Source organism: Gossypium hirsutum, chromosome D11 (assembly GCF_007990345.1).
Source record: "Gossypium hirsutum isolate 1008001.06 chromosome D11, Gossypium_hirsutum_v2.1, whole genome shotgun sequence".
Lineage (NCBI taxonomy): Eukaryota > Viridiplantae > Streptophyta > Magnoliopsida > Malvales > Malvaceae > Gossypium > Gossypium hirsutum.
The window spans coordinates 59,638,424-59,649,943 of record NC_053447.1 but is presented as its reverse complement, the minus strand read 5'-3'; the positions used below and the strand labels follow the sequence as shown (position 1 = coordinate 59,649,943).

The 11,520-nt window shown below is 33.1% G+C and overlaps 1 protein-coding gene across 3 annotated transcripts; it reads right to left on the bottom strand.

Annotated features, from left to right (window-relative positions):
- Positions 1 to 1,173: 1,173 nt before the first annotated feature.
- Positions 1,174 to 10,881, bottom strand: LOC107933861 (WD repeat-containing protein 48 homolog). 3 transcript variants are annotated; one of them, XM_016866161.2, is made up of 19 exons: positions 10,583 to 10,881; positions 9,808 to 9,917; positions 8,884 to 9,042; positions 8,417 to 8,482; positions 8,240 to 8,329; positions 7,754 to 8,059; positions 7,496 to 7,593; positions 7,176 to 7,211; positions 6,950 to 7,070; positions 5,782 to 6,018; positions 5,309 to 5,404; positions 5,161 to 5,226; positions 4,960 to 4,998; positions 4,731 to 4,865; positions 4,257 to 4,618; positions 3,772 to 3,865; positions 3,054 to 3,242; positions 2,654 to 2,775; positions 1,174 to 1,605 (listed from the first exon to the last, which is right to left on the bottom strand). In XM_016866161.2, the coding sequence occupies exons 2-18, from the start codon at positions 9,904 to 9,906 to the stop codon at positions 2,677 to 2,679; spliced, it is 2,292 nt and encodes a 763-aa protein (XP_016721650.1). In that variant the 5' UTR covers positions 9,907 to 9,917; positions 10,583 to 10,881; the 3' UTR covers positions 1,174 to 1,605; positions 2,654 to 2,676. The 3 variants fall into 3 exon arrangements, 2 of the variants coding, with proteins under 2 accessions (XP_016721650.1, XP_016721651.1); XR_001693724.2 differs by lacking the exon at positions 1,174 to 1,605 and having other exon boundaries at positions 3,054 to 3,154; XM_016866162.2 differs by lacking the exons at positions 1,174 to 1,605; positions 2,654 to 2,775 and having other exon boundaries at positions 3,058 to 3,421.
- Between the last annotated feature and the right edge of the window lie 639 nt (positions 10,882 to 11,520).

Sequence of the window (11,520 nt, the reverse complement as noted above, 5' to 3'; positions counted from 1 at the left end):
CGGCTTAAAAAGCCAATTAAAAAAAACGACATATAGCTGTTAACAAAAGATACTAATCAGTTCTTCCTTATACTTTTGACAACATCTACTAGGCTTATAAAAACCAATTTTAATTTAAAAGCATAAAAAATTTTAGTTCTCATTATTTATATTGTTATTTAAACTCTTGATTGAATTGGTATCACAAATCAATTGGATACCAATTCGATTAAGAAATTACCAGAATTCTTTTCCGTAATTAAAATAAGTAATATTATTCGAGGGTGTTTTAACTTTTCATTTTAAAAAACCAATAAAAATATGCATATATTGAGATTAAAACCCACACGAATTACATTAGTAAAATGTTTAATTTATCACTCAACTAAAGTTTTATTTTAATAGTTTTATACATTTTAATTTTATTATGTACACTTTATTATCTCCATCAGTTGCATATATATTAATAATGTATTTGATTGAGCCGATGTCAATACCATGATAAACAATTTAATCTATTTTTTAAATTTTAATGACGCATATATTCATATGTTATTATTAATTAGTTTGAAACCATGATATTTTTAAACACATTTGTGTTTAGAATTTGTGATTTCCACACGTATATACATGTGATAAGATTTTTATATTACTAATGTTGTTAATTAAAATAATGTTGCAAATTAACTTGATACCAACTTAGGATTGATGACAACATCATGATAAATAATTGTGTTTATTTGGTAATCTTAATATGAGAAATTCATGTGTTTAAATATCGTTTAACTTAAAAAAATTAATCTGCAAATTTAATGTGTTATTATTAATGCATAGATCTGTATGCTAAGTAAATGGTTTATTTATTGAATTCAGAATATTACGCGGCTTTGAACATCCAACAAAGAGTGACATATGAATTTAATGACCTTAGGAGATTCCGATATTTCTACTGCAAACCCCCTTCGTGATTTTGAAATTAGATCTGCTTACACAGGTGAATGAACTAACTCACCTATTACTTCTGCCTTCCACCATTCAATTTATAACAAAATAACAACACAACTCCTTAAACCACTTCGGCAAAATCAAATTACATGAATTCCTTAACATTTCATTTCTTGCCTCCGCAAACTACTCCAACATGCACAACCAATCATTGACAGGAAATTTTCTAGATATTCTAGCACTAATTCATTGCAAAATTGATTGTTTTATTTCCAGGAAATAATAAACAAAAATATTCAACTTCATGACAACAGTTCTATGACTATGTCCTGTACCCCCACAATTTAAATATACAGAGCTTTCGACATCATATACCTTTTCTTTTTGTCCAAGAAAGTACCCGGTGTTCTTCTGGCTGATTGTCACTCAGAGTTGCAAACTGCTCCGCCACTTGCATGTCCGTCCTACAGCTTTTATCTGATGTATGGCTAATGCATGCACGTCTAACATTAACCACCATCCTCTCAACAGAGTAGAGAATGCCCCCGGTTTGAAAACCAGACGTCTTTCCAAATATACAAGGATCCACATCCACAGACACTTCTGATCATGATAGGCAACCTCAGAAAAATATGTCCTAACACTTGGCAAAAAGCATGAGATTTTCATTGGAGGACCAACCTGCAAGCCCAACAATATAAGAGGATGCAGTTCAAACTATTTAAAAAAAAAAAACTCGAATATGTTTGAAGTAAAAGCTGACTGTCTGATTCAATGCTAAATTGGCAGAAATATTGAGGGAAGAATTAAAATAATCGGATGTATCCTCTCCAACAGATAACCAACCTCCTTTTTTCTTTCAGGAACAGAACAAATCCAAGGGAATACAAGTTCCCTACTTTTATCACAAGAAAATATATTCCCCAAAGAATAACTTCAGAGGCAAAAGCCTCATTGCCAAAATTGTTCTGAAGTTCTCTACAATATATATTTATATGTATTTGAATACTAAATAAAGATAAATTGGCCCCCCAAAGATATGTTTATATGTAGTGAACTACTATAGATTGGGAAAAAAGGAGGTTAAAATTGCATTTTTATTTTTTATTTTTCCATTTTACTTACCATCATTATTCTTAAACTTTACAAATTAATTAATTAGTTTATAAGTTACAAACTTACAATAATGTGAACTTCAACTAACCCTTCTAAATACGATAATTTGTTTACAAGACTTTTTAACTAAGGGTATTGAAAGTCACATATTCTTTGTCACCCCTATATTTGTTAACTTTTATTTTCATCTCCAAATTCGTAGCTTTTACTAGAACATATACATACTAGTTTTTCAATTTTTTTATGTTTTATATGGTAATCCCCTACCTTTGTATAGTTTTAAATCTCCAATGGATAACCTCTTTAATTTCTATGATATGAACATATATACTAGTCTGTTCAAATTTGATACATCTTAGCTAAAAGAAACTTGAAAGAAATTATTCAATGAAGATAGCAAAAATAGTATATATTATAATATTATACACACACATATATATGAGCTCATGAATTTACATTTTTCATGGGAATGAAATTTTTTTGAGCAATTTAATCTTGTAATTGGCCCCCTTAAAACTAAATGTCAAGATCCACCACTGAATAACTTCACATATGTGTTATTCTTTTAAAAGAAAATGCAGATAACTTAAAACATGAATAAGTTGTCACTCACCTGGCCCCAGAAGTCAACAATAATCACTTGCCTTGAATCATTCTATAATTAAGTACCAAATCCTCAGGTCTCTTCCATATGTAAGCCCGCACAGTGGCTAAGCTCATCTCCGGAGACAGTACCTGGAAGAATAGCAGCACATCAAATGACAGGTATTATAGTATGATTGAACAAGAACTAAACCACTTGGTCTAAAACTGCAAAGTTAGATTTATTAGCAGTACACCAGCATATAATGATTGAACTTGACTGTACACCTTGGTATAAAACTATTTTACTACGTATATTATAGTAAGATTTATATTAGTACCATAAAACAACGAAAAAATCACAGCTTCGAGAAAGTGATCTTAGGCCCTTAACCAATCGCATAATAACATTTAACATAGGATTGACTTGCCTGATTATTGCATAAAATCTCAATAGAAGGCCGAAGCTTTTGCCAAGGCTTCAATCCAGACCGAAGAGATCCCTCTCCACCTGCTGAATGTTGCGGTTGTCCTCCAAGTCCAGCAGCATATGTCCCATCAGTATTTAAACTATCAATTGGTTTGTCAAGCACCAGCTTTTCTATGACATAATTAACAACCTAGATACAGAACAACGGAGCGAATGTACTTATTTAAAGAAAACCAATAAAATATTAATCTACGAAAAATATTATAACCAGCTTCCCATTAATATCAAGGTTAGTGTCCTTGAAAAAGATACTACATAAATCATCTTTAAATATGCCACCCACCAGCATCTCATGCCAGAATTAGTAACCTGAGAAGAAAAGAAGTCAAACAAACCACAAAGGCATCTCCCTCTAATATAGGTAGCAATAGCATGACACTTTAAAAAAAGCTAATTCAAAAGATTATTTGTTCCAATTTGTTCCTATGTTGTTTTGCAACAACAAAGTTAAAGGTTCTGTCAATGCATATGTATCTTGAAATACATTTTCAGTAACCTAACTTTGCTTCTTTGCCCCTCAAGCAGTTCATGCTATAAATTGTGAAATAGATGCTAGACTATTAACCTAAGTGTTCTAAAAATGTATACTAAAAACATATGCCTGTACAAATAAATGTCATGCAAAAGAAGTTGCCTTTTGCAAGTACTACAATGTATACCTTATGCATTCTCAATATGCGAGGAGCACTTAACTTTCCTTGTGTCAGTATCTGAACAGCTGAACCTTCACATGGATGAAGATAGAAGCTGCACCTGCAAAAAAGAAATATAAAAACTTCATCATAGGAGATGGAAAAAATGATGAAATGACTCTAATTAACACCAGACAAGTAGAATAAATGATTATCCATGGTTCTGACTGTAGTGAAGCAGCATTAAGGAAGTACGTCTTTTTCTAAATAAAGAGAAATACATACTCACAAGAAATGAATATCAAAGAATTAAGGACTGAAGGCACAACAAAATAAAAGGCATGGCAAACTACTCTACTAAAACAGCAGTTCATTTAGTTCATACCCTTGTAGTAAGTGTATTGACAAAGGGGTTCACCAATAAGCACTTTCAAACATGAAAAGTTCCATGCAAATTTGTTTCCTTAAGTTAACTAAGTTGAAGGAAAGCTTAATGAGGTCACAGAAGTTACTTGGTTTTTTCTCTAGGTGGTAGCCGATTATTTAATACACAATCCAAAACCCACGAAGGGAAGTCCTTCTCATCCTCGGTTGCATCCAATTCAGTAATCTTCTTTCTCCAAGGACCTCCTTGGGAACCCTCGGTAATAATTGAGGGTGGGGAAACAGTAGAAAACTCGAAAGGAGGATAGACCAATGAGTCATTTTCAGCATTTCCATCTACCTCAATCCTTGAATGAGCAGAACTTCTGGCAGTCATATCTTTTCCTGATACAACATCTCCATTAGCAGAAGCCTGGGTGCCATGTCTTTGCCTTCTTTTGGCCAACCAATGAACCAAAAGACCTTTAAGGGTTTCACGAGCTAGATTAACCTGCCAAAGGCAGGTCATAACCGGATGCATATGATAATCACAAAGAATCCTTAAAGATTTTTCATAGAAATCATATCTTAAGATGCCCACAATAAAAAGAAAGTTTTATGACCTTATCATCCTCAGGCTTGCCAGTTATGTTCAGATCTACAGAATACATCTCTGCAGTAAAGCACTGGGGCGTGTCTAAATGAACAGACAAGCATCCAAGCCGGGTATCCGCAGTGAACCATGCAGGAATGCTTACCTATAATGGTTTTAAGCAAAGATCCAAAGTAAATTTCATAAACAAGATATATTATATTCAAACTTACATAATTTCAAATAAATAGTTGTCGCACCATCTCAAAAAGCTGTTCCTTTTTCTTGTCAAATGAAACCTGGACATTGAAATTTGAGAATGGATAAATAGATACAGCAAAAACATAACCCTGAATATACAAGTGTGTCTATTTGTTAACCAGTACATGAAAAGCAAAGTGCAAACCACTTCTACTCAAGGGGGGGAAAAAAGAAAAATGGCGTGAGAGAATCTTGTTCACCTGTCCATAATCCTCAATCACAACACCCCTGGTTATCTCCCAGAGCTTTACTGAACCAGCAGCATCCTGTTAAAGAATCATAAAAATCATACACTCTAAAAGCAATATCCCAAAATAAAATCTTCCAATAAAAGTCAACCAATTTTACCTTTGTTAATACATGCCTTCTGTTATTTAAAATTTCATGCTGAACAATTGCTGGAGTTCCAGGAATGGTAAAGATTGGTTCTTTATAAACAGGGGCCTATTAATAACCGACAACAACAGCACATCAGTGAAGGGAAGGGTATAGAAGATAAACAATTTCCAGACACAACCAAACTTCAAAGAGATATCCATAACAAAGTGTATATCATAAATAAAAAGAAAATGTAATATTTCATTTTTCTTGGGGTTGGATGAGCAAGGAACAAATGAAAGAAATTATTAACAATCTGATGAGTAGCACCAAATTCAGAACATTTCAAGTATATGAAGAAAATAAGTGTTAAACAGTGCAGATTTTATGTATTAATAATACAAGATGCAAATTAATAAAGAGAAAACAAGGATCTATCAGGTGATTTTCTGTAAGCAAAAACTGTACATACATGAATAAATATATACACACACGATACTTACTGGGGTAGACCCTTCTAATGAAACTCTTGCCCTCGAAAAAGACAAGTTTCCAGCCAAAAATGAACCACCTCTTTGGAAGACATTCTGAGGAGTCCGTCCCTCAGCAAGCCACCTACAAACTGAAGAATCTGTAGTTGCAACCCATATACTATCATCATGCAATGCCAACTGCAAAATTGGTTGTTCCTTGGTGCAAAGCAAAAGACTCTCTCTTGTTGTCAAGTCTGTCAGATATAACTGATGCATGCAGAAAAAGTTAACACAAGCTGAGAGTTAAAAGCTAGATATCAGAAGCAAGCAACAGACAAATATGTTAAGAATTGTGAAGATTACGTGCTGAGAAAAATTGGAGATATTGACTTTATTTGATGTTAGAAACATTCAGAAATTTATTTACTCTACAATAGAAATTATCAAGCCTTCACATTAAGTTTAATTGAATTGAAGTTGCAGGGTTTTAATTCATTCTCATTTTCCTTCATTTTAATATGCCAAACATATAATGCTTGTTTCAAAACCTACTGGAAATTGAAGAATTTGACACTAGGAATCATATTTACTCAAGTTTGTTGTATGTTTATAGGTTTCTATTCATTATTAATGGATTGAATCAAGTCATTTTAGGAAGTTTCCTACTTTTGGATCTGATAACTTTGTGGGAATATAATATTATTACCAGAACTCAGAAAATGAGCAAGACCTATTTCAGTTAGACAACAGATTTACAAAAAACTTCAGCAACTGTTGTCCCAACCCTTCTCCAGTTGCAAAGTCTAAGGAATTATAGGTATGAAGCCTAGATCACCTATTCTTCTTCCTTAATCTCTAATCTCTGGCAATGGCTTCAATTTCAAATCAACCTTAAACCCTTCCAACAAACCTCGACCTCACTTGCATAAATTCATTATCAAATTAAACCTGAAACCTTCGATTACCATTCACGAGTACTGTTAAGGTATCAGCACAGCCCAGGATTACTTTCAAAATCCTTCATTAATCACATCCAAGCCCAACCCATACAAAAATTAAACTACCTAGTTATTCTTGTAATTTCCTATACTTAATTGTCCTAGATCAGCAATAAATTTCTAGTTCAATTCTACATCAAAACATTTGGAAAAATTGATAAAGATGCTGGTTAAAATGATTTGGTATAGTGTGTACTTACAGAAAGATCTCTACCACCACTATAAACATGACTAAATGTTGGGGTGCTTGCAAGTGCCCAAACAGAATCTGTGTGCACAGCATATGAATGCACACAACGTTGTTGACCAAGGTCCCACAGCCTGCAAAAGAAAATTAAGACCATTTAAAGGAAAGGTCTTAGATTCTTTACAGTTGAAAATTGCATCTGGTAATACAACCGCGAAACCTATGCACAGATTATGTACCTGATCATAGAATCCGAGGACCCTGACAAACAATATCTGAAAGAAAACAGTGACTGTGAAAACTTCACTCATAAAATAAGCAGTGGAACAAGAAAAAGAATTCAGTAGCAGTCAATCAAGGGAAGAACTCATCAACAATTAACCAACCTATTTATCTCACTGACACAGAAAAGTGCAGCAGTTGCAAGAGAAAAGAATCAGGTAAAAAATATGCATCTCATCATATAAAGCTCCATAACAGTAACACCTACAAATAACATCAAGATAATACTAATTTTCACTTAGAATAAAGACTACAGAGCAGAACTCATTGTACTAGCCTGCCAGTAGAATCCAGAAGCAAAGCCCTAATGTTATCTGCATGCCCTCTTAGTTTCATATTCTTTGAACCAGTTCTTGGATCCCAAACTCGAACAACCTATATGGAAATGAGGCAGGAAATATAAATAGCTACTGAAATTGTTAAAAGATTAGATGACCAACAGAGGTAATGATAAGATCATCTATAGGAAGGTGTTGTGGGGGAAAAGAAAAACTTACTATCAGAAAATTTGAATAAACTAAGAAGCAAAAACTACCTTCTCAGTTCCACCAGAGACAAGAAGGGAGCCACTACCATTCATTGCCAATGCATAGACCGATTCTTTGTGACCTTTAACAGCAATGGGGACATATCCATGACACTGAGTTGTGTGCGTCCTAATGCTGTTACTTGAGCTAATTGTTCTCGGACTTGATATCGGTAATAAATTTGCCGAACCATTCATACTGTTGGAACAATCATCTTCCACTACATCACTGGATTTAGAGACTGGAGTTACTGCAGCTTCAATATCCCACACAAAAACCTCCCCTCCAAGACCCCCAGAGGCAACCACATTGGTCTAAAATGCACAACACTAAAAATGATTTAGAAAGTGACCTCAATATTAATAACTACCATACCTTATAGGACACATATGCTACCAAACTAAGCATGAAACTTAAATTGCAATCTAGCACTGCAGGAACATTTCACACATCCAGCTAATTAAATCAACTGAAAATTTTGACACAGAAATTACATTTTTTTCAGCTGCGGCTAGACATGTAACATAGTCAGAGTGTTGACGGAAAGTCCTGGTGCAAGTTCCTTCAGACAAGCAATTCCACGTCTGGTATTTCTCAAAGAACAAGCACATGTCAACACTTAACGGACATAGACAAGAAGACACTAATAACACATTAATTAACAAAAAAACCTTCAATGTAGTGTCTGATGAGCATGAAACAAGTGTACTATCACCAGCAATAACAGTATCATTTACCTGCACAACAAGAAAATCACCTAATTCTCAATCATAACTTAAATAGTTACAGATATATCATATATTATATATGTAAGATATTTTGATGGTGAATTCCACAAACTGGGAAAAATAACAGATAACGGGCTTTAAACATTCAAGCTAAATATTGATATAAATGAAGTGCAAAGGACAATTCTTGCTCTAGATTTGCTTTTTGAGAGCCGGTTGCTTGGTTGGTTACTAAGCAATGATTCATATTTGATATCACATCAGGGATATGTCATTCTAGTGGACCAAATTAGAAAATACATTAAAATCCCACACCCTCCAAACCACAAATTAACAACAAAAGATATTGGCTAAAGTATGAAGGTCATGCTCATTGTGAAAGTAAATTATCATGGATAGTAAGAAGGTACCCAATCAACATGAGACTCAAATGTAGCAGAGCATGTGGCAGCATTTTCACCAAGTGCCCATCTCTTAAGTGTGCCATCACGGCTACCAGTGAAAAGATAGTCGCACCCATCTGAGGCTGATGACTTTAGCACAGCCAAACAATTTATGCCTGCACAATGCTGCAAAACAACATATCAAAGTAGAGAAACATCAATGCCTAGTGTCTATACTCAAAATTAAATTATAAAAGGCTCAACCAGAATATAAGATAATGACAATTTTCATAATACAAAGCAAAGGATTAGCAGAATTATCCAATTTGATTGGGAACATGGTCCTAAATAAATGAAGGATGAGTGAATAATACAATGAATTAACACAAGCCATCATTTTCATTTAAGTTAAGTATGGCATAAGTCCTAAGGATAAAAGGTGTTAAATAATGAAACTGGCACAACATTATCTTGGAGAAGGAAGTTAAGAATTGCCAACCAAGATAGATTTCAAATATGCCAAGTTTATCAATTTAGCAAATATATAACAATCATTCTCACTGAACCTAATGAAGTAATATATATAACATGTGCCATGGTGTTACAAATCTACACAAGGATACAACCAAAAATGAAAATATGCTCAAATCGTTATTATGTGAGTCATTCACCAATTGGAGTGCCCCCATATAAGAATACATATAAAAACAAAAACAAGCTTCTAGAATTTTTATTTTAGTTAAAAAAAAAAACCAAAGATGCAGAAACAACAACAATCTAAAATGTGGCATTACAATGAAAAATACAGATACGCAAATTTCAATCCTAATGAAATCTCAACATGCAAATTCCACAAGACTGACAAATATGTATCAAGGAAGATGTCTTGTTCACTTGAAAGAGGAAAACAAGAAAGTAAAAAAAGAATTAAAAGAACATAAGCCACTTCACCTTTGTGTCGGCGGTATCATTCAGTACATATGTCAACCTTTTCTCTTTCCGTGGGCGGTTAGAATTGGTATTGTTCCCTGCACTGCCCACTCGGTGCATTGCAGTGACCCCTAAATAACCAGTTAAATGAAAATTAAAAGCTTTACCACCCCTATGCCTCAGTGCTTCTATACACTTAAATAAAACCGCAGCATATTAAGTTAGAATAACCTGCATTCTGCAACAAAATATCACTAAAAAAAGGACAGAACTACTAGTATGCATCAGAGCCAAAATGGACCGGACCTATCTACTTTGAACAGATAATTAGAATTTTAAATATATATATATATATAAAGAAATCCTTGTACATAATTCTACGGAAGACAGATACAATCAACGAACAAAACTATCATTAAAGCCAAATTCCCACTCAAATAAAATCAACAAAAATATAGTGGCCTTCAACAATGACTACAATAGCAACATTGCAATTAAATTAGATTTCTTTTCCATCTTAATTAAACATATAATATCTAAAATATTGATGAAATCGAAAATGCAAATCGTAATTCTCCAAAACTACAAAACTAGTAAATTAATCTTATAAAAACACAAAGAGTTAATATATGTTCAAACACATTTGCCGCAAAAATCTAGTCCAACTCTTGAAGTCCACTAAATAAAGACACAATAAATCAAAACATATGATCGCCGAAAGGTAGAAGTCGACGATCACAGAGATAGTAAAGAAAAAAAAAAGGAGAAATGAAATGGAGAATGGCTTTGAACTTACCGGGACAGTTGTGATCAAAAAAGAAGGAACAGTGATGGAAATGAATTGTTGTAGAGAACGGTGAAATCAAACCCTAGAAATTTGATCCAAAATTTTGTTTTAATTTGTATTTTCTTCGATATTGAAAAGAGGGAAGAAAATGAAGATATAGATATGGTCATTAATAATAAAATAAACAAACAAACATATAAAAAACTCTTTTCAGGAAATAGATGAACAGGAAAGTGAAAACCGGAAAGTCAAGACATGGGGAGTAGGAGAAATTGGGAGACATCGGTCTTGTAAAAAAAACCAGGACCACGACGTCGTTTTGAATAATAGGTTGGGGACTATAATGTGAAGACGAAATGAATTTTTTAAACTATAAAGAGGTTATCTTAAAATAGCATCATTATTATTTTAGTCATTTTAAAAAAATTGTTAATTTAGTCATCACTGTTAGAAAAATTGACCAAAATGGGCACTCGATCGTTAAAATTTTGAGGGATTGCTAACTGGACTAGTAAAAAAAGGAAAAATTATTTTTTAGTCCCTTTAAAAAATTTAAAGTGACCAAAATAGGAGCAACGCTATTTTAAGGTGAACTGCAGTGTAGTTTACCCTTTTATTTATTATTTGACAAATATTTTATATTTTTTATTGGATAAACTCTACTATTAGTCCATGTATTTTGTGAAAGTTATGGATTTAATCCCTATACTTTAATTTGGTCATTTTTAGTTTTTATACTTTTCAAATTTTAAAATTTCAGTCCTCACCAAACAATACTAGTTAAATTCATTAAGTTCTGTTATTTCCAAAATATGATGCGCCAAACATATTACTCACTAAAAATCCAATTGATAGATTAATGATTATTATTTATGACAAGAGTGAAATTTCATAATTTGAAAAGTATAGGGACTTAGAATGATCCAATTGTAGAATATGGACCAAAT

Excerpts from the sequence above, each read along its gene's own strand:
- LOC107933861 (XM_016866161.2), bottom strand. The coding sequence starts at position 9,906 with ATGCACCGAGTGGGCAGTGCAGGGAACAATACCAATTCTAACCGCCCA. Across the intron at positions 8,060-8,239 it reads TAGCCGCAGCTGAAAAAAAT|ACCAATGTGGTTGCCTCTGG; the intron begins GTAATTTCTGTG and ends TGTGCATTTTAG. Across the intron at positions 7,594-7,753 it reads TCTCTGGTGGAACTGAGAAG|GTTGTTCGAGTTTGGGATCC; the intron begins GTAGTTTTTGCT and ends ATTTCCATATAG.